A 21,871-nucleotide genomic window follows, 5' to 3' on the forward strand; every position below is an offset into this window, starting at 1 on the left:
ATTAATGAATGAAATTTCTATTTAATTGAATCCAAATAATCAAAAAAAATTAACATTAAAATGAAATATGTCAACATTCTATCATACTACCATCACATGATAATTTAGAAATAAGATAGGCGCTGTATAAGAGAGATAATGCAAATCAAAAAGCAAGAACCTGGTTAAAGTTGTTATGGCCAGTTGTTATTTTAGCATCTCCACCATAAACGGCCTACGCGTGTCTGTTATGAACCCAAAATAAACCTGGAAATTGTGCAGCAAGACAAGTGCTTTGTTTTGTTTGTAAATTATTTATACAAGGGTACACGCTATTTCATCCAGCTAGCATTTGAAGTTACATGCTGTGTACATTTATTTTGCCTGCTTGTGAATAAATAATGGGAAAATACTTCTGCAATTGCTTGAATGTCATCGTTAATGTAACTACTGACGGGGTTAGAGAAGTAAGAGGTAGAGACCTGATACAAGTTGACTTCAATGATGAATTAGAAAATTGCGACCCCTTCTTCAGTGCAATGTTACTTGATGTGAAGCTGGCAATAAGTGGAGTTGAAGTGGTAAGAAATAAAGTTTAATTCAATAAGTGGGCATGGGGAAAATGTAATTATAATATAGGGGAAGAGGGACCACAAATCGGTCAATTCACCCTAATTTAAGTCAAGGAGAGCTCTTTGTAAAAGCAAGTTTTACTTATTCTTGCGGTCAGATTTGCGTCATCACACTGGTTGAACCAATCTCAGGCCAGTATTCAGGTTAAGCAGCCATTGTGTAGAATTCCTTTCTTTTTTAGTCAAATCTTTAATATGTTTTAGATGCTGCTTAATTTTTGCCATTTTGTGATATTTTAACGCTGTTTTGCTTGTAAATTCTGTTTAATTAAGGTTTCTACTGTGAAGGTTTGACCATGAAAAGTCCACTTTGTACCCCATCGGAAAGCATTCCGACCGCAAGAATTCAGCATAGTTGCTTTTTTAAGGGGAACTCCAGTAAAAATCACTTTTTTTTGCTTGTTTTTTACGTACTCAGAAAAGCATAAGAAATAAAAAAAACTTCACTTATTTTTCTTATTTAAAATTGTTATACAAGCCTTCGCATATTCAATTTTTTCTCTTAAAAAAACAGACAGGCGCGATTTCATTTAGGACTGGACCCGAATATAAATAATGACATCACATCATGCAGAAAGTTTAAGCGAGCGCAGAGAACGTTCATGTTAAGACTTCTGGCTTACATTAAATCGCTTTTTGTATATAATTTACGTTTAAATCTTTAAAAATGGTTAGTTGCTCTGCGTTTCGATGTACCAAACGATCAGAGAAGTGTAAAGAAGTTTTCAAAGAACCCCGTCTGTAAAAAAGAAAGAACTCAAAAATGGCTAAACAAAATACGTCATGCAGGTGATCTACCAAGCGATCAAAGTTTTTATATTTGGTTGGCGCACTTCACAGATAGTTCTTTTAAAAGAGATCTGCAGGAAATAAACTTCCATATTAAAATATTACCACTTTGTAAAAATGCCATTTTAGCTAGTGAACCATTTCTTCTCATTAATAATAATAATAATAATAATAAATATTTAAAGTGGCTAGCCCAGAAAGTCACAAAAACCTATAGTTAGTGGATTGTTTCCACTGGGGGCCACTAAATTTCTAATTTTCTAAATTTCTTCTCATTTCAATATTTGTATTTATATCTACAGAACACAACCAAATAACATTTTGTATATTTTTATATTAAATAAAAGAACATACAAATTTCCAATACAAACACAGACAAAAAAGTTTTCTAGTTACATATGTATCTATCGTAGCGCTCAAGTTTCTATTCTTTGTTTTTCAAATAAGAAGCTTTTTTAACGGAAGGACATGCTGAATATTTTCAGGGGGTAAATGTACCCATTTTCTTCAATCTTTGTAACTTTTTAAGGCTGCATGTAATGCTAATAATGTAGTTTCTAAAACAGCTTTGTCAAAACAACCACTTATAAGTCAGTAGCATCTGCAACGCATTTATGACTTACCATAATCATCAGAATGATTTTTATTTATACAATATAAACGGAGGTTTTACCAACTTATCACTATTATTCGATCTTTCGGTCACACATTTGAATGGTCCTCCATCACAGAGAAAATTTCAACGTTACATAAAATTTGTTTGCATTTGTGCGCAAAAAAGCGTGTGCGGAGGAAAAATATTGCTGAATTGTGAAATAAAAATAAATTGGCTTGTAAAGTAAGAAAGTTTTTTTACTGAAGCAAATGATAAAGTTTTTTGACAAAAGAATGTTAAAAAAAGCAAATAAATACATTTTTTATTTCTTTTAAAAGGAAATATTTTGCTAAGAACGTTACTTTGAGTCAGTAAAAGACACCTTGTCACTTTGCATCATTATTAATTTCTCCCTTGTGAGACACAAAAAGGTTCGAAATCATGTGGCTGTAGCCACACGATTTCAAACGTCTTTCATGAAGAGAATTATCTGATTCTATGTTTTCTAAGTTATAATCTTGGTCATTATTACAAGACGTCTTATCAACGAACAATATCAACAGTAAGTAAACAAACTTTTAGAAGGTGTGTTGCTGAGCTCACAGACTTTCTGCACGATGTGACGTATGCTTATTTATTCGGACCTAGTCCTCTCGACTTTACGCAACCTTGCAAATTTATTTAAAATTGAAGATGTTTACAGACCCAATTAAGGTACAAATAAAGATTTTTAACAATTGTAAAAGTTTTATTCTTACATATTATGTATTGTCTTATCAAAATAACATTTTTTTTAAATATTTTTTCACTGTAGTGCCCCTTTAAACTAAATTTTTTAGATCATTATTGTAGCCTATATTATATATATACGATAATTAAATTATACTGATAATTAAATTACTCTTGTCATGTCTTTGTGGAAAACTTTTGTGAATTCTTTTAACTTAGTTCATTTGCAAAAGCTATTTACTGTGGCACTTTTTTTGTCTACAATAATTTAGCTGTTGCTTAAATTCTTAAGGGAAAATAGACACATCTCAACTTATTTTATCACCAAGCAGCAAGACCTGGTAAAATTTTTTGCTTTTTGTACCATGGTTGTAAAAAAATTACAAAATTTTGCACTAAAATAGTTGTTTGTGTTTAATTTTTTTCCAGAAACCAACTAAAGGATGTTTGCAAGTAACATGCAATTTATTTTAGGCTCAAAGCATGCTTGCAAAGGAAAGACCTTATGGAGACTGGATAGTTTATAATTGTTTAAATTGTGGATGTGATACACATGCACTTCATGCAATTAAAGGAGTGGACCGAGTTCTTTTACCAACAACAATGGAGGTTAGTCCTAGGAATATTTTGTTGGTATACTGTATACTGTATAAGTGGTTCTTCTAGCTTTAATGACACATAATGTAAAAGTCACAAGATTTTATCAAGGTTTATTGTGGTATTGTGGTATAGTTAAAATTTAAATTATTTTTAAGCCATATTAAAACTGCAATTAAATAATGTTAATCACCATTGAAATGGATGTAAGAATAAGCAGTAATTTAACAAATCAAGCAATATTAAAATTATTTAGGTGTAACTTTAATTATGTTACTATTTTCAGCATGACAAGACATTGCTTCAAACCATTTTACAGTCTTCATCTTACTCCACAACATTTAAAATGAAGGTTTTTAAACCAGATGAAAGAAAGGAAAATACAGGTTCGTGTAGTTCATTGCATTAGTTTTTCCTTACATTTTTATATATCAAGTACATACAGTTTTGTGCCAAGTATTTTTTGATAAATTTGTATTTGTGAATGTTGGGAAAGCAACTGCTTTGCAACAATGAGACCAAAATAACTGAAATTGTTTTAGATTTTTTATAGGTGATTGGCAATATAGCTAAGAGGCTGATTTCTCAATATTTATCCTTTAAATCAATAAGTCTTTGCAAAATAGAACATTTTCAACCCTACAAAAATTAGTTTTCACACAACTTGTACAGGTGCCAATATATCAACTTTCAGCTATGATCGAGTTTTATGCACAATCTGTTTTTCTAATTTTAATTTTTTGGGTTTTTTATGTTTGAAATTTTTGTTTATTTATAATTATTATATATACATTTTTTTATGTTTATAGCAGTAAATCTTCAGCAGAAAAACATTTATGAAGTAACAGAAAAGCTTGACAAATTTTTACAGAAACTGATCAAGACAGAAGAAGAAGCAATGAACGAAAAAATTCGGTATAATTAAATGTTGTTCTATTAATTGATGCTTGTAGTCTTCATGCTACCCTAGTGGATTTAACAACTTGTTTATTGGAAAACGATATGCCTGAATATATTTTATTTTTCAATTTTTCTTTAGAATATTCAAAGAAAAACAGCATTATCAATTTTTGGAACTCACCAGAAAGGCGAATCAGGACAAAGAATATATTTTAAAGTAACAATCTTCTTACAAGCTATTTTTGTTCAAATTATTCTAAAGGAAAGAGTGAAAGCCTCTGTTTTCCAATCTTACACATGTTAAATAATCTTATAAATAATCATGCATTAAAGTTACTTTAAGTTTTATTTAAAAAATTACAGTGTAAACAGACAACAGCTGACCACTCTTAACCTTAGCCTTTCTAACTTTAGCTATGAAATAAGATGTTTATAAACCTTGTTTTAGAAACATCAGACAATACGAAATATCAAATGATTCTCTCTTTGATTCCATCAATGAATCATACTTCGGCACACCATTCCCCGAATCAAGAGATCAGTCAACTGATCTTCCACAAATAATAAGAGGTTAGTTATGTTTTTTAGGTAAGAAATGCTAGCGCATCAAATGTAAATTAAAATAAAGGCTTTTTTAAAACCTTTCATGACTTTTCAAATATTTAATGATGATGATCCCACAACATTTGAAGCAGTTCTCAAATTTCCTGTTGTAATGCTGCTTACAATGTAATTACTGTTTAGCACGGCCAATACCATTAAAAAGTGTAGATCAGACTGATAACTCTACCATTGCCCAGTCTTTGCCAACAAGGATAATGTCACCTAAAGGAAAAGGGTTTTCCAGAAATAGTCACCGAACAAGAAATTCCAGTCAGTCATCGATGAGAAGCCGGACATATTCTGAAAACGATGATGCACTTTTTGACCTTGAAGGATTCCATGATAGTAAAAGTTGTGAGCCGTTTTACGAATCAGAAGAAGACAGCAGCGGTGATGCAACAAGCTTAGAAAGTAGTGGCGGATTTGGCATTCCACATACTACGCGTGGTATGGGTCACGGTAGTAGAGTATATGCTACGTCAGTTCCAGTTGAAATACCACTATTTATGAACATGAAAAACTCATATGAACCTGAGAGTGATGATGAAAACCAGGTGAGTTTGTTTAAAATGTATTCTAAGGAAAAAAGAAACGATTATATAATCTGGCCAAAATCGCAGAAGTTAAATCTGCCAAATCATTTTTTACTCCAATGTTTGCAAAATAGAAATAAATTCCTTTCACTTTATTGCATAAAAATCGTTAATCCACTTTTTGAAACGATACAAAAAGATTGAAAAGATCCAGAAAAACCATTTATGTATCTTATGGTTTTACCAAACAGGTTATTTATCATATGTTTATCGTAAAAGTTAATTCTTTGAGAAAACATCGATCTGATTCCTGCAAATATTGTTTTTCACAAAAAATTTTAAAAGGGTCATTCGATGAGTCATTAAAAGTTTTTTTCTTTTAAAGTAATATATTTCTCAGTTCTTATTTTAATTCTTTTAACCAATACCTGTTGAGGAGTCCTATTTGTTTATAGTCACTGTTAGCCAATTTTACTTATTATTCGGCCACTATTTTTTATAATTTAGATTAAAATAAACCTTTTCTAATAGTTGTGAATTAAAATAAATCTGCTACTTCCTACAGGAACCATCTCCTTCACCAAATCACATAGCAGATTCAATCAAAGCTCTTGCAAGAAGCATGCAAGATTCCACTGGTATGTTTGGTGAGCTACCCAAACCTCGACTAAATATGCCTTACTCATTAAGGTGATATATAAAGAAGAAAAAAAGTTGTGGCAGAATCTTTCAATAATGTTACAGTTTTGAATTTTTTCAATTATTTCTTTCTATTTATTTAGGAAAGGGACTATATATTTTTATGATATTCTTTCATAGTTGTCATTTGTGTAAAAATTATTTTAGGAGAGGTAAGAATTCACGTTACATTTGTGACGTTTAAAAAATATGAGAATATGAAAAACCATAAACATACTGTTTTTTTAATTTTACATTATTTGCTTTATCTGTTGTTTCAAATCCTTGATTTTTTATTTTTTAATCAGTCTCCTTGGAAACCAGATAAACCATCTTTTCCTCACGCCCCCATTTTTTTTAATATTTTCCGGAATGATGAATTTTCATATTTACCCAAAAGTCACCTTCCCAGGCCCATTCCCATAAAAACCTATTCATTTACTTAAATTAAATTCTAGCATTTTTCTGAGAATTTTTTAAGGATTAATCAATGCGAACATGGCTAAATTTACAAAACCTCCAAATTTTAAAAAGACTTTCTTAGGTTATTTGTTTAGTTACAGAGCTTTTTTTATTATGTTGTTATGTTGTTATTATGTTGGTTTCTAGAATAAATTTCCATGTTTTTACAACAGGTTTGTCAATGCTGGTTGAGATTTATATATATATTATTCCTACGTTATTTCGAGTATGTCATTTTTGCTTTTTTGTTTGTTTTTTTTTTACTGTTTTTGGTCCATGTTCTCTTACATGCAAATATTTGTTTATTCTTTGGATTTTATATTATAAGGAACGCAAACAGATAAACAAACAAACAAACAAACAAACAAACAAACAAACAAACAAACAAACAAAACTACAAGAATACAATTAACTTCAGAGGAATTAATTCAGTTTTTAGTTTCTTTTAAGTTTATCATGCAGTACATTGAGGGTACTATATGGGGCAGGGCTTTTTTTCTATTTACAAAAAAACCCAAAAAGATATAAAATTATTTTCCTGTGGAAGTAACGGAAGTAGTTTATTTTCTTGTACATAATATTTGTTCTTTCTTTTTTAAAGAATAAATATATTATTATTATTTTTACACCATTGTGTTTTATAATGTCATGCTATGGTCTTCAATGTTTTAGAAATTCAATATTTAGAGGCTTACACTCTTTAAATTCAGGATGCTTTACATTAACCTGTATTTTCTTCTGTTATTAAAATTACAAAAATTACAATTTTAGTCTTTCTCAGTTTGTATCAAAATACAGTTCTTGCAAAATATCCTTTTTATTGCAAAGACTAATCTATTTTAAAGCCTTAAGTATCACATTCTAGACAAGTTTTTCCTACTAAATTGTTTTAAAAAACTCAAGTCTCAATTTAAAAAATTGGTATCCCGCTGTCCAATCATGTGAAGCTCTTAAAACGTAATAATAGATTAATTTAGTGAACACATGTATGTATGCATCTGGTGTGGCAAAACTGCTTCAGCTTTGTATAGAAGATTTAACAATGGAATTACAAAGTTATCCCATTGTGTAAGTATTTCAAGTCATCGGTAGGTCAAAAGTAACTTTCTTTTCGTATAAAGTCAATTGTCATATTTCCCAACACAGAATACAACACGGTACAGATATGATATACCAGAAATAGGCTAAAGAGGCCAACATTATTTTTTTGTTCCTGCCAGAGGTGAGTTACAAATTGGAAACTGTACACTAAATGTCAAACCAAGATTTAAATTTTGTCCACTCCTTCTTGGCCAAACGCTCAAACAGAAAAATGTAATACTTGAGTACACTTGTTGATTTGCAAGGAATCACACTTTAACAGTCACCGATTGTTATACTTGTCTGTTGTCTTTTTGGATTGTTTACTAGCTCTTACTCAACAGCTAGATAGCTGTAGCTACTAGAGTCCAGGAAAACTCACCATGAAAGTTTTAAGTGTGCTGGTTTTACATAATAATTTTCTAGATAACCTGTGGGAACATCGTGGATATTTATACAGAGTACGACAGTGTTTTGCTTTTGCTTGATATTTTACTCCACAAATCAAGAGCATTTAAGCATGTCTTGTTCAATCGTAATTTAAATGTAAGTAAAGTTTGTTTATACTCTGTGTTGCAGTTAGTTAAATGTTTTTGTTTGTTTATTGAGAGTTTTGTGTGTGTTGTACAGGCCACCCCACCCTTCTGTGTCTTATGAAGATCAGTGAGAGGGATAAAATGATTTCATGGTTAACACAACTTAATATAAATCTTAACATGCAAATATCTGACAGGGTGTGCACTTTGTCAGGAATTTCCAAAATATTGTCTTTGATACAGTATGTCAGTGAAGGAGAATTTTAGTTTTTGTTGATAAGAACTATTTTTAAGTAAAAATATTGGAAGGATTGAAAGGTTCTTAAAGAATTTGCATTATTGTACAATCTTTTGTATCAAAATGCTAAAAGAGAGAGAGACTTGTACAAGTTTTGAAGTTGTTTTTGCGGAAACCTATGAAGAGTGATAAAGAAGAAATATTACGAAAGAAGTATATAAAATGTTGGATTTTATTTTATTTTAGATTCAAAAACGATTGTTTATGCTATATCTGGTTTGTGATACTTGTATCCTTTTGTATTGAAGTTTGATCAGGGTGGTGTCATGGATATTTGGAGAAGTCAAAATTCGGATATTATCAATTTGTTCAATCTTTCTGCTTATTTCTAGTCAATACAATTTTTTTTAATGGGGATTTAATTGGGATTTCCTTGTTTTTAGGAAATTGATCTTCAATATCGTCTAGCTTTTAAAATTTACATTGTTTATACTTTTTTTTCGTTTGTGTTAATGGACACTTCGAAGCAAAATATCATTCTTAATCATACGTAGATATCAAGTTAGTTCAACTGCCATACTCAAGATCTTCGAGTTACAAGGAGAATTGTTACAACTGGCATGCTGTTTTAGAGAGAGATTTTTTGTGGGTGTTTGCTCTCACACTGTCTGGTAAGTCGTAGGTAATGCATAACTAGAAGACCCCTTCCTTTTTACACAAAGAAGTGAGAGGAGGGAGGAGAGGTCTTAAAAATAGCAACTATGCAGTAATGTTTTTAAAGAGTGTTTGAATAAAAGTCAAAACTGTCTTTTTTTACGGTGGTTTTCCATTAGGCGGATTAAAAAAGCGTGGAGCGGAGCAACTATTATTTTTTTAACAATGTCCGTTTTATTTTTAATTTCCACTTGCAGAAGGGCGCCAAAGATAGAATGAAAACAAAAATATTTTTTATTTTAATGGAGAATAATAAAAAAAATTCGCAGATTCGTTATTAATAAAGATGGTGAAACTTACTCCACAAAAAAAGTTTACGTGCCTTTCTAATCTTAAATATTGGGAAATGCTCAAATATTATTTTTCTGAGCTTCGTTTTTACATCAAGTGTGAATACTCAGTGTTCTGATTGGTTGACGAAATTGCGTATGGCGGAAAAGTTGGAGTGGTTTAACTTGCCATTCTGCATGGAGCGGACTGTTTTGGGCAAGATTTTTAATAGAAAGGAAAATATCCAATTTTTTTTGGAACAAACAGTACTGGACAGCGAAGACATTTAACTATCGGGACATATTCCTTTTTTCTTCTAACCCGTGATTAAAAATTATGATTTAAAAATGGGCAGTTCACTTATCAACAATAATAGGTGGTTAGGAACGTAGCGTCAATGATTGTTTTTTATTTATTTTCATAGAATATTTCATCCATTTTTCTGTTATCTACATACTGGTCACGTTTCTTTGCTACTACCGCTGCTCTATTAGAATAAGGTATGTTTCTTTATGTTGGGTATTTTTGGAAAATACTGTTAATATTAGAAACCAATAACGCGACCTAGTTCCAACTATTATAATAAGGTATTGCATGTTTGATTTAGTCGTACTCAAACAATTTATAAATTATCTACCGTATTTAAACTTTTAAACTCACGTATGATTATATTGTATTTCCTCTGATAAGCGCCCCGGCGCTGAATTTTTCAAATTTGGGGGCAGGGAGCCGCTTTTTAGAAGGAGGGCGATTATTAAAAATTTGAAAAATGAAAATTGTAAACAGCGTTTTTTTTTATCAGTAGTAAAATTTATTCCTGCCAATAAACACAAGATTTCTACATCTTAGAAATTTCGGGTATAAAAGGGGAGGGCGCTTACTAGAGAAAATACGTAATAAAGATATTCCTTCAACTTTCCGTTTTCCTTAAAGCCATTATTATTACCATTTTTCTCCAGTTTGTTCAAGGTTATCAAGATGCTCCTACTATCAAGTTATGGAAAACTGTTTAATATGGCAGCCGCAGTGTGGGGCGCAAATGAGCTGTTGTTATCAATTTGGCTTACAAATATTTTCGTCATTACATCGAATGCACAAGCGTTAAACGGTATGTGATCTTTATAAGAGTAGATGTTTTTGCTACATTATAAATGAACTAGTCCAGTGGGAAAATCCACGGGGTCGTCGGTCTTTTAATTACACGTTATTTCGTGTGCCTGTTGCACGACACTTTTCATGCGGACAGACGGACAAATACGGCCATTTTTATAGAGATTTCGTGTCACACCTAAAGTTGATCAGAATCAGTTTGTGTCAATTTGTTGAAAGTTAAAATTGCGATGTAGCGACTAAAGCTTTTTAAAAGGGTTATTTATACCACTCAAAATTCTAAAATTGTTGGCCTTCGATAGCATTCATGCGTCTGAATATGCGCGAATTTACCTCCAGGTCCGTTGCGCACGCCTGAAAATTAGTGGAAGTTTATTCACTTCTTTTTTGTCGACCACCGTAGCGCTTATTAGAACTGTGCACTAACTGTTATATTGAGCTTATACTTTTAAGATGAAAAGTAATAGAGAAAGCTACCTAAATCTTTAATGAAATTCAGTTGCTTTTATATGAGCTTAAATCCTTGCAAATCTGGCCACCTTTAATTTCGCTACTTCTTGTAAGTCTCTATAACGGGCCGTAGAGCGATAAATTTAATATGCGCTTATTCAAGGCAATACGCTATGGAGTTATTTTATGTTATTTTGCCTATAAGGCGCTAGGTTAGAGGCGTTAAATTAAATTTAGGGCGTTTCTTTATACGTCATACAGTAATAAGGTTATGATTTCGAAACCTAATTTTTGTTTGATTTTGTTTTAGTAACATTTGAGATATCCTGGAGACGTTCACTTATAATTGTGTTGACAGCTTTTATAGTGACAAAAGTGATCAGTGGAAGTGTGCAAATCTGGTGCTAATTAATTTCTGGGAAAAATAGGTTGGTCTTTTTGTATATGATTTGTAGGTGCCAATATATGCACGAGCACGTAAGAGTGGTTAAAAGGGGCGGTTATCAGCGTTCATTTAGATAGGGCGTTATGGAGGGCACAGGGAGGAGATGGCGTTATAACGAGAACAAACAGCATAATGAAATTGGGCGTCAAAAATTTGTAAAAATATCTCCAAAATTTATACAATTGTAAAAAATATAAGTACAAAATGCGTCCCGCCAAAAATGTTAAAGCTTCAAAATGATTATATTATATATAGTAATATCAAATAAAAATTAGATTTAAAGAAATGCATAGTGTATATGATTTTAAGAATGTAGTTGTAGTAAAAAATGCACTTGTATTGCCGTTACATCATGCGTCCTAGTTCTTTGTTTGTCATGCATAAAACTGAGTTCTAAGCAATCGCCAATTTTAACTATCGCCAACTGCTAAGTGTCGAGATATTATTTCGAAAAAATCTTTCTGTAGACAAAGAGTTGAATTGTAATGACTATCATCTTAACAAATATGAAGTAAATTTGCTATTAAAGAATTTTTAATGTTGGAGGAAAGTTTAAAATAATTATTTTTTTTTGGAAAATGAGTAAGAGTGCAGCGTAGTTTGTTAACCTTGTTACCTCATAATTTTATACTTTCAGCAGTTTTATATGCTATATAAATTCGTTCATGTCTACGTCAACGTTACCCATTTTATGGAGATGCTTTTGATTTGTAAATGTGTTGCAAGAATGCTTTTCTCTTTATGCGTATGTCCCGCAAGATTCTTTATATTTTCGTAAATATATCCCGCAGGAATGTTTCCACTACTTGGTCTTCTTTATCGCCAACAAGGTCATCAATTTTATCGGTGTCAATGTTAAACTTTTTACCAATCACAGTAGCAATAGCTTGAGCGCGAGCCAGTGCCTTATCCATGGCAACAAAAGCAGTTAATATTCTTTTACCGGTTGTTTTACAATGACCAACTAATGTTTTAGCGATTAGTTTTCTCAATGCTCTCGCTCCTTTGATATGTTTTTGTAGGTAGTGAACGTGTTGAGATGTTCTTGCATCATCTGTTTCTTTATCGCTAAGCTGTTTCTTCTCGGCTTCCGTGTCTGTTGTCTCTACATTCTTTAGCTGTGCTGTTGCATCCTTCTCTATTTTATCTTGGTCTATATCGATGTTAATCATAACTGGCTTATCAGTAGCAGCGGCCGTCTCGGTTGTTCCACTCGCCGTTGCTGTCCCACCCATTGCTGTTTCAAGTTGGGCCAATTCTGTTTTCTTTTTTTCTAATAGTTTTTTCCAGGCTATCATTCTTATTCCTGATGGTAGGTCTGACAAAAACTTTGTTGGAACTTTACTTGGATTCGTTTTTTCTAAAGCAGATCTCAGCGATGTTATTTGATCATTGATGTTAGCGTTTGGTAAATCGCTTTTCTTCGACACTTCCGTTGATTGATCAATTGTTCTCATGTTAGTAAATATGTCGTCATCAGATTTCGTTGTGTCGTCATGTTTGTCGACTGTTGTCTTTTTGTCGGGCGCAAATAGTGCGTCAATGTTGTCTTCTGCTTTCGTTTCAGTTGTCGACGCCGTGGAAGCTGCCGTTGACATTGACGTGTCTGCAGTTGACGTTTTGCCACCTTTCTCCATAGCTTCGTCCGTTAAAACGTCATTTGCACTTTTCTTTTTACTACTTGAAATATCTTCTGAGAATTCTGATGATTTACTGGACACGTCGCTGCTATGGAGTAAAACGTCGGCAATCTTGTCACTCTGTGTTTCTGTTTTGACGTCTTTACCAGAAAACGGCAAAGCCTTCTTTTTACTTCCCTTACTGTTACTGTCGCTCTTCTTCGCAGTTGTCTTCTTTTTAATTGTTTTTTCCTTCTTTTTGAGTGTCTGTTTTTCACTTTTTTTGTTTGCCTTTTTGTTTTTGTCATTCTTTTTCGGTGTCTTCTTTTTCGGTTTTGTGACTGCATTCTTTTTAGCGGAGGTTTTGTTATGCACTTCGTCAAGCTTTTTAAGTGTCGCCAACATGACAGCTTTTTTGGCGAGCTGTCTGATGTCACTTCTCGTGAGTTTATGATGCTTAGAAGCTTTAATTTCTGTAAATATGTTATTCAATTCTCCCTTTGTTTCTCCTGAATCGTTTTTGACATTCTTACTTCGTTTTTGGCGACTGTTGTCGGATTTTACTTTATGTGCAACGGATGCTGTCGCCGTCAGCTCGTTTCGACGTTCATTCGAAACAGACGACATTAAATCCCCCTTATAGATAAAGTCATGAATCTGTTGAAATGTTGGCGCTATGTTTCGTTTGTCTCGATAAGCCATCAAGTCATCTATATTTTTGTTCGTATCTTTGTCTGGTTGTTCGTGTTTAATTGCAGGGGGTGATGCCTGTGCCATTAAATCGTCACTTTCAATGGCGTTATTATTTTTCGGGGCGTGGTAAATATATTCCGTGTTAGCGTTTGATTTGATTTCTGCAGTATTACTTTCTTTGCTAGGTTCTGCCTTTTCATTTGAATTTGAATTTCGTGTTTCTTTGATTTTTTCATTTTGTTTATTTTCTCGGCTATCACTGTCGATAAACGAACGTCGGTGTAACTCTTCCGAAAGTTGACCTTTCAGTAAAGTGCCGCTGCTTATTTCTTTGTTATTAAAATTTGTGGAGGTCTCAACCAATGACCTCTTTTCGTAGTTTATATTGGTATCAGGCTCCGCATCCTCGTTTACACTTCTTCGTTGTACATTCTCGCCTTCACTCCTTCGTTGTTCGTTTAAAGCGACAACAGTATTTTCGCTTTCGTCTCCATCAAACTCTAATTCATCCACGTAATTATCTGAAATTAAAGAACCCTAAAATACGCACTCTAGCTGAGAACATATATGTGTGTAATTGTCTGGCATGTATCAATGAAGAGATTTTTTTGCGACTAAAAAAAGAATTTCGAACTATTCATACCTTCGTCTTGTGCACATGCAAAACTGATTAAAATGATAAGCGTAGCCAACCTCATGGCGCTAAACTAAAAAGCAAATTGTAATAAAAGACAAAAGATTAATACTATTTACGAAAGCCTGTAGACAGCGATTCGTGTAGTATCGCCTGACCGTTGTAAACGCGATGATGACTTTATTTGATTTATAAATCATGCCCGTTCCTAGGAGTTTGTTGCCTGTTTTCAAAGCCGCTAGTAGTTGCTTGATGGCTAACATTAAAAAGGCAAGAATCTCTGGGTATAAGGTTGGTGCCTAGTACTGGCGATCTTCTGCAATATATATAACCTAGCAATTAAATAATTTTTATTAGGCTAGGAAACACCGGACAACCCTAAAAGAAAAAAATTGAATTTTTTGGTTCCCATTTACAATTCCGTACGTTATATATTGCAAAAGCGGGTAAAAGCGGATGAAGTTTGTCCTACAACGAATTATAGGCACTGTTTTTATAACGAAAATACGCACTGCGAAGTTGTTAAATTTCAATTGTCAGTGATCGCAAAATTACTTGAGTTAGGATTTGTCTCCGACATTATTTGATTAGTTTAGCCAAATCGCTTTCCCGATTTTTCAGACCTTGACGGGATGTTCCTCGTGTTTGTCACTCTTCAATACGAGTATGGCAGAAACTATATATATAGCATATATTTAACGCTGTTTAATAATAATATTAATAATAAAAACTGGATAGGGCTTAAAGAGAGGATACCAAAAGTTGATTATATGTCAATTATACTTGATTCCTTACTGAGATATAGTCCTTTAAATCTCCAAAAGTAGTTTGTGATTTGTGTATCGGGTTTAAACATTAAACCTAATCAATTTCCAATCGGTTTGGTTAACGTTGACCATCTTATTTTACACATACACCATTCGTACAATTTTCGCTTCTATTAATTTTCATGCAGCAACAAAAATATCTATGGCGCGCGTATGACTTTTCGTGGAAGTTTATATTCTTCCACAATTTACAAGGAAAAAGTAGTAAAATGCTGCTTTTTAGAAAATATGTAGATGCTTTCTTTTATCTAAACTGTAAAATTGTTTTTTTTGCGCCTTTAAATTTTCGTACTAATTTTGCCTTTTTTTCGCGAAAATGAGTACACGCGAAAATTTGTACAAATAAGGTAACACTTTAAGAAACGTTTAAATACCTATCATATCTACCTCCTGAGTATGTGTTCAATGAGTCAGCACAAATCTGCACAAAAATAGTGAGAGACCATCTTCTTACCAGTAAAATTTCTGTTTCCGTTAAAATTTGCGTACAACGGAATTGAAAATAAATTGAAAGGGAACAATTTGACACGAAGCTTCTTCCTTATTCTTCTACAGAGGTATCCACGTACCTACTTAAATGTCATTACGTTTAAAGAAAATGCACTCAATGTCACTTACCTTCATCAAATCCCATAGATTTTTGTTTGTTCTGATGTTTTTTAGTTAGCACTGCCCGGTTTTAAGCCTAAAATTTCTATCTATGTGTTTCTTCTTTTATTTTTGCCCGCCCTGTAATGTCTTTAGTACTTCAATTATGCTTCAGATGTGTTTGAACCATGCGTTATTGGTAGAGGTCTGGCAACTAACTCATATTGTGTTTATTTATGAGGACTGGTAACGAGTTGTGTTTTATATTCATTCTAATCGGCTTGTAGCGGCTTTTCAAACAACGAGATAGATTCACAAATGTTTGTTAGATGCTGCTAATGAGGCAGCTGTTTTGAAGACGCACGTTTGAAAGACGCTGTACGTAATCCGTTTCCTACACGGGTTAAATCGGATTGGGTATGGTTGTTTAACTGGGTTTACGGGTTTGCGAATGTTTGAATTGGAGCCAGTTGTTGTACAGAAAAATAATGTTAAGGAAGGCGGATCTACGTTGTTTTGTTTACGAACTTTTGCTTGTTATTTCATTACACTGTTTTTATAACAAACATAAAATCTTGAGGACCACTAGGTTAGGGTACTTTTAAACAAAAGTTTTTTATGAATTATATAGTAGGCCTAAAATCTTTTATTAGATTGAAATAAAGCTGTTTCCGACCTAAGGGGAATCAATCTTTGGGAAAACTAATTTAAAAAAAAAAATAATTAGTTTTCAAGGGTTTTTTAGGTATGGTAAATTCGCATATCTATTACACGCTTTTTTATAAGAATATCAAAATTCCAACCAGACTGGTGATTACTCTTAACCCTTGTTTGTTATAAACAGCAGACATTGTTTTTGTCCTGATATCCTAGCCTAATGTTCTTATAAAGCATATTCTTAAAAAAGAAAAAGGGTGCATATAAGCGCTATATGTAAATCAGACGGAAAATGCTGGTGTAAACTGTTTTTCACAAAAAAAAAAGAAACCCTTCGCGAGAATTAATTTTTTCAACCTTTGCGAATAGCCAGTTTTTTAATAATCTTAGAGAGACTTAATTTTTGCGTAATTGACAAAAACTTTTCACGAAATTTAATTCCCTTGAGGCTGATAATTCGTGTATTCAAGGATTTTATGTGAGTAACAATCCTTCGTGTTTGTGTTCCTTTAAGTTACCGGATTAGAAAACATAAATTCCAAAAACACATTATCCAATCAAGGGTTTGTAAACTCAGGGTAGAATGTTTATGGTGGTTAGGGTGCTTAATTTTTCGGTTGTAATGTTAGCCCCCATTCTGTATATTCGTTTTTAAATATTGCTTTGGTGTGCAGGTTTGGGTGAACGATAAATTGTTTGGGCAGTGTTAACTAACGAATTATAACACGAGAACGAAACATAAAACGAGAGGCTTCCGAGCAACACAAAAATCCTCGTTCGTTTTTTACCGAGTTTATTTTTCTGTTGACTCAAGCGTATAATTCTGTTAAACATGCCTATGAACTAATTTACACATGCGCACCTGAGGCATAAACAAATCATGAAAATCGAATTCGTTAACTTTGTTAACCAATAAGGTTCATGAAACAGTTGTTAGACCAATGAGAAACAGGAATAATTTTAAACAGCCTATCGAAAGTCAGAAACAAATCATGTACGAAATCAATGGTTAACGCATGCGTTTTCGATATTGGAACATACTTTTAAACATTGCTAACGAAACTCTGCTGTAAAAGAGCTCGAAAGGTCTTGCAAAACAAAAAAGATTTCCGAGGACTGGCGAACAAAAACTAACGAACGAATAGGACCGATTTAGATTTCTCGAAGTTTGACCAATGTGGATATGTTACTAGGAGTCGGTTTTTTGTCGTGTTTGTTTCTATTGTTAGCGACGAGGGGTAGGTATTTATTAATTCTCGTTACGCAGATTTGCAAAGTTTCTCTCGTGCTCTGTTTTGCCCTTAAACAACTACTGTTATTAGACCCCAGTTTTGTTCTGAGTGCTTTACGTTCTGAGTGTTTTTACGATGTTTTTGGTTCGTACAGGGTGTATGCACATTCCCGCTTTGAAAATTTCGCGAATGCCAATTCACGAAATTCGCAAAAAAATACTGACGTTAATGCACAAAAAATAGAAGGTTGTTTTGACGGGTTTTTTTTTAATTTTTTAGGCTTTTTTTAAAAACAACACAAAACTTTGGCCGAGGCTGAAGGTTCCGTGTTTTACAGACTCAACTTGTACTTGTTGCTTGTTGATTATATACTTAGGGAGGCTAATTTCACGTGCTAGCTCATACAGGCTGGTGCGCCAATCACGAGTATACAGTTGGTTCTCGATATCTTGAATACCCGTTGTCTTGAACTTTCCAGTCCCCTCAGTCATTGTAATCTCTTGTATGCAAAATTACGTTTTATACCTCTAACTCGGTGTCTAAAATTTTTCCGCCCCCTTTACTTATTTTATCACGTTATCTCGAACTTTTCCCTTATTTTTCGAACAAAAACATTTGCACTCTGCTACAACGTGTAGAATCTCTTTTGTTGATAATATAGCCTCGATAAAGCAGAATAGTATTTTAGCTTCTTTGGAGAGAAGTAAGTGTAGTAACAAACGCATACTATTATCCATACATTCTGTCTATTTTCTGTTTCTCATTTTCGACTAAACAATCTAATCAAGAACGAAAACTTTCGTAAACAAGTACGAGTATTTTGCTATCTCGAACTTTAAAGGCTTCTGACGCTCGATATCTCGACTATCCTTTATCTCAAACTTTCGTAATCTCGAACTTTTTCGTCGGCCCCCTGAGAGTTTTACATACATCGAGCGTCGACTGTATTCTAAAATAATATTCGATTTACACCTCCTAAACGCGAAAATAAATGTAGAAAAAATTTCTTTAAGGTATTGCGAAAAAGACGTACTGGTTAGGTGAATTTACTTAGTGAAGTAACATTTCGGAATTTGGCAGATAGTTATAAAGGACAGAGAAATCTGAAACAAATACTGTAAAAAGCATTAATTCTCCAAATCTGATGTCTTAGATTTAAATGAATATTTTGGAACTGCATTAGCTCTCTATTCCCTTTTTTTTGACTATTTAGACGCCTCGGGTAGTAATGCAGACTTACTAAAGACATTGAAAGAAACACAACAACGACAGACCGATCTAGGGGATAACACAGCAACCATTGCCAAAATGCCGGAATTCGAATCAAAGCGAGATGAAATTATGTGGAAACTTAATTATGCAAAGAATACATTAAAGAAAGCGCGGGAAGTAGAAAAGATGGCTAAAAAAGCTGCAGTACATTTTGGTTATTACGACGGAAATAAACAAGGTCATGGTGAGGTGAATGAGTTGATTGGAAAAGCTGATGACGTGTTAATGAATGCTGGAGAGAAGATGGGATTTGAATACGAAAAATTTTAGGTGTACGATTGCATAGATGTCGTTGCATAGATGTCGTTGCATCGATGTCGTTGCATAGATGTCGTTGCATAGATGTCGTTGCATTGATGTCGTTGCGTAGATGTCGTTGCATAGATGTCGTTGCATAGATGTCGTTGCATAGATGTCGTTGCATAGATGTCGTTGCATAGATGTCGTTGCATAGATGTCGTTGCATAGATGTCGTTGCACAGATGTCGTTGCACAGATGTCGTTGCATCGATGTCGTTGCATCGATGTCGTTGCATCGATGTCGTTGCACAGATGTCGTTGCACAGATGTCGTTGCACAGATGTCGTTGCACAGATGTCGTTGCATCGATGTCGTTGCATCGATGTCGTTGCATTGATGTCGTTGCATTGATGTCGTTGCATTGATGTCGTTGCATAGATGTTGTTGCATCGATGTCGTTGCATCGATGTCGTTGCATAGATGTCGTTGCATCGATGTCGTTGCATCGATGTCGTTGCATCGATGTCGTTGCATAGATGTCGTTGCATCGATGTCGTTGCATCGATGTCGTTGCATCGATGTCGTTGCATCGATGTCGTTGCATCGATGTCGTTGCATCGATGTCGTTGCATCGATGTCGTTGCATAGATGTCGTTGCATCGATGTCGTTGCATCGATGTCGTTGCATCGATGTCGTTGCATCGATGTCGTTGCATCGATGTCGTTGCATCGATGTCGTTGCATCGATGTCGTTGCATCGATGTCGTTGCATCGATGTCGTTGCATCGATGTCGTTGCATCGATGTCGTTGCATCGATGTCGTTGCATCGATGTCGTTGCATAGATGTCGTTGCATCGATGTCGTTGCATCGATGTCGTTGCATTGATGTCGTTGCGTAGATGTCGTTGCATCGATGTCGTTTTTACCTCTGCATATCATGCAAAAGGACAAAGGAACTCGATGTATTATCGATTATATGCATAAAATACCAGTGAATTTTATTGGTGATACGTTCTCAGCGAAGAATAACTAATGGAAAATTAGAATCTATAAAAACATCCTGCTTCAAACATCAAATAGAAAGCTTCCTGTGTTATATCTTTATTTTTCTGCATTATATAACGTAATTGTCCCCGTTAAGAATATTACCGACTTTTTTGTTTCCTTTTTCTTCTTAGTAAATTATAACGAAATGTTTAATGTGAGCGTGAATTAAATAATGTGTAAACAACGCGCAAGCACTGTCCAGTGTTTCCCTCTTCTTCCCGATGTCCCGTTTTTTCCCAGTAATAAGAACGACACTAGCTCTGCCGTTCTACTATTTTCTTCATTCATTCAGGGAGCTTGAGTTTGAAAGTTTACTTGTACAGGGAGAGCACATAAACTTGGTCTTCATATATTCCGCTATGTAGTTTAATAAGGACAGGTAACATCTCTATTTAAAGGTGTTACCTGTCCCTAATGTTGACTTGATTAAAAAAGCAAACACGATTACTTTAAGTCAGAAAGACTGTTTTGAAATATTTACATTAAACGTAAACATTGTTGACACACTTCTGGAAAATCCTGAAATCTAGAAAAATTTTATTTTTTGATTTCTCGGGAAATCTCCTGGGAAAAGTTGTCGGTTAAACTTCTTTTCTCAATGATCAATGTAATAAATTGAATTATACAATCGCATGTCCTGTTTAGTGTGAAAACAGAAAATCTTAATAAACAGTGAACAACAACATAATAATTTGTGTTAAACTTATTTTTCGTTATTCATGGTTATTCATTTTTTTATGTCCGCTGGAAAAATCTGGAATCTCCTAGAATTTCAATGTTGAGCATTCGCAAGGACTTTCTTGTTTTCATTAATTTTCGCGCATTTTCACACTTTTGATTAAGAAAGATAACTGCTTGCGGTAAGGCGTTTTAAACATATTTACGGAAAAATTAATAAATGCGATCAATTTTTACAAGGCTAAGCTTTTACAACAAGAAATTATTTTGCGGGGACAATAATAAGCAATAAAATTTGCTAAAGGTGCGTTTGTTTCAACGGCAATATCTACAACCCTGCACAAAATGTATTTAAAAATTTCAAAGATCGCAACCGCAAGCAGTTAAGAACGCCGTTTCGCGCTGCGATTTTGTCAAAATTCACCTGTCAATGTTACCACATATAGGAATTAGTCATTTGATTAGATCTACAATCCTAAAGGATGCTACTTTGCTAATATCAGCATGTTCAATTCCACCATACTTTGGAATCATCCGCGTGGTGGAGCGGATTGGTGCATGTTACCGCAACTTAGCAGCAAAAACTACGGGGTGGGTGGTCTGTGATTAACTTTCCTTCGCAAATTCGCGCCACAAACTACAAAAAATAAACAAACATGTGTCACAATAATGTGACATAAAACAAACTAATTCTGCAACCCTGATGCCGAATGGCAATACATTTTACATAAATAAGAAACGCAAGAAAAGCATATACTTACTATAACACAAAACTTCCCAAACTTTTCCTAGAGTAAAAAAAAGGACGATCTCTCAAATATTATTTCCTGGGTTGTAAATTATGATATTTTATAGAATGTTTAGACAAGTCAATAAAAAAGACTGGAATGCCCCTGCACACAACTAATATTTCTAAACTAGCATCTTCCCCGCTTGAAATAAACTTTTCGTGTTCGCAACAACAAAGTTTTTCCCGTTTCGATCCAAGAAACAGTAATACCCACATGTTAGCTATATTGATGGCCACGATGTAAGTTTTTCGA

General features: G+C 33.7%; 5 protein-coding genes across 7 annotated transcripts in view; 2 read left to right on the plus strand and 3 right to left on the minus strand.

The window, feature by feature from the left end:
• LOC130662306 (caspase-7-like) overlaps window positions 1–16,930 on the minus strand; it is an 89,992-nt gene extending 73,062 nt beyond the window's left edge. The window contains exon 1 of the mRNA XM_057461134.1: window positions 16,927–16,930. The gene's annotated coding sequence lies outside the window, so the exon portion shown is untranslated. The remainder of the gene's footprint in view (window positions 1–16,926) is intronic.
• On the plus strand, window positions 202–7,123 carry LOC130662307 (uncharacterized). Of its 3 annotated transcripts, XM_057461138.1 has the most exons (8): window positions 216–560; window positions 3,199–3,333; window positions 3,608–3,707; window positions 4,131–4,236; window positions 4,361–4,438; window positions 4,670–4,791; window positions 4,966–5,378; window positions 5,923–7,123. In XM_057461138.1, exons 1-8 carry the CDS (start codon window positions 381–383, stop codon window positions 6,049–6,051), a joined length of 1,263 nt encoding a protein of 420 aa, XP_057317121.1. In that variant the 5' UTR covers window positions 216–380; the 3' UTR covers window positions 6,052–7,123. The 3 variants fall into 3 exon arrangements, with proteins under 3 accessions (XP_057317119.1, XP_057317118.1, XP_057317121.1); XM_057461136.1 differs by lacking the exon at window positions 5,923–7,123 and having other exon boundaries at window positions 202–560; window positions 4,134–4,236; window positions 4,966–5,687; XM_057461135.1 differs by lacking the exon at window positions 5,923–7,123 and having other exon boundaries at window positions 207–560; window positions 4,966–5,682.
• LOC130662309 (protein ARV1-like) lies at window positions 7,252–18,941 on the plus strand. The gene is made up of 8 exons (XM_057461140.1): window positions 7,252–7,565; window positions 8,004–8,123; window positions 8,598–8,640; window positions 8,906–9,022; window positions 9,760–9,835; window positions 10,295–10,443; window positions 11,206–11,323; window positions 18,804–18,941. Exons 1-7 carry the CDS (start codon window positions 7,482–7,484, stop codon window positions 11,301–11,303), a joined length of 687 nt encoding a protein of 228 aa, XP_057317123.1. The 5' UTR covers window positions 7,252–7,481; the 3' UTR covers window positions 11,304–11,323; window positions 18,804–18,941.
• On the minus strand, window positions 11,471–16,573 carry LOC130662303 (protein IWS1 homolog). Its single transcript, XM_057461131.1, has 3 exons — window positions 15,732–16,573; window positions 14,296–14,359; window positions 11,471–14,173 (listed from the first exon to the last, which is right to left on the minus strand). The coding sequence occupies exons 1-3, from the start codon at window positions 15,735–15,737 to the stop codon at window positions 12,105–12,107; spliced, it is 2,139 nt and encodes a 712-aa protein (XP_057317114.1). The 5' UTR covers window positions 15,738–16,573; the 3' UTR covers window positions 11,471–12,104.
• Window positions 18,942–19,128: 187 nt separating the features above from the next.
• Window positions 19,129–19,986, minus strand: LOC130612866 (zinc finger protein 347-like). The gene has a single exon (XM_057434206.1). The coding sequence runs from the start codon at window positions 19,984–19,986 to the stop codon at window positions 19,129–19,131; it is 858 nt and encodes a 285-aa protein (XP_057290189.1).
• Between the last annotated feature and the right edge of the window lie 1,885 nt (window positions 19,987–21,871).

The sequence above is a fragment of the Hydractinia symbiolongicarpus genome, chromosome 10 (genome assembly GCF_029227915.1).
Source record: "Hydractinia symbiolongicarpus strain clone_291-10 chromosome 10, HSymV2.1, whole genome shotgun sequence".
Lineage (NCBI taxonomy): Eukaryota > Metazoa > Cnidaria > Hydrozoa > Anthoathecata > Hydractiniidae > Hydractinia > Hydractinia symbiolongicarpus.

Excerpts from the sequence above, each read along its gene's own strand:
- LOC130662307 (XM_057461135.1), top strand. The coding sequence starts at position 381 with ATGGGAAAATACTTCTGCAATTGCTTGAATGTCATCGTTAATGTAACT. Across the intron at positions 3,334-3,607 it reads TTTTACCAACAACAATGGAG|CATGACAAGACATTGCTTCA; the intron begins GTTAGTCCTAGG and ends TACTATTTTCAG. Across the intron at positions 4,792-4,965 it reads TCTTCCACAAATAATAAGAG|CACGGCCAATACCATTAAAA; the intron begins GTTAGTTATGTT and ends ATTACTGTTTAG.
- LOC130662309 (XM_057461140.1), top strand. The coding sequence starts at position 7,482 with ATGTATGTATGCATCTGGTGTGGCAAAACTGCTTCAGCTTTGTATAGA. Across the intron at positions 7,566-8,003 it reads TTACAAAGTTATCCCATTGT|ATAACCTGTGGGAACATCGT; the intron begins GTAAGTATTTCA and ends ATAATTTTCTAG. Across the intron at positions 9,023-9,759 it reads GTTTGCTCTCACACTGTCTG|AATATTTCATCCATTTTTCT; the intron begins GTAAGTCGTAGG and ends TTATTTTCATAG.
- LOC130662303 (XM_057461131.1), bottom strand. Across the intron at positions 14,174-14,295 it reads TGCATGTGCACAAGACGAAG|ATAATTACGTGGATGAATTA; the intron begins GTATGAATAGTT and ends CTTTAATTTCAG.
- LOC130612866 (XM_057434206.1), bottom strand. The coding sequence starts at position 19,986 with ATGCAACGACATCGATGCAACGACATCGATGCAACGACATCTATGCAA.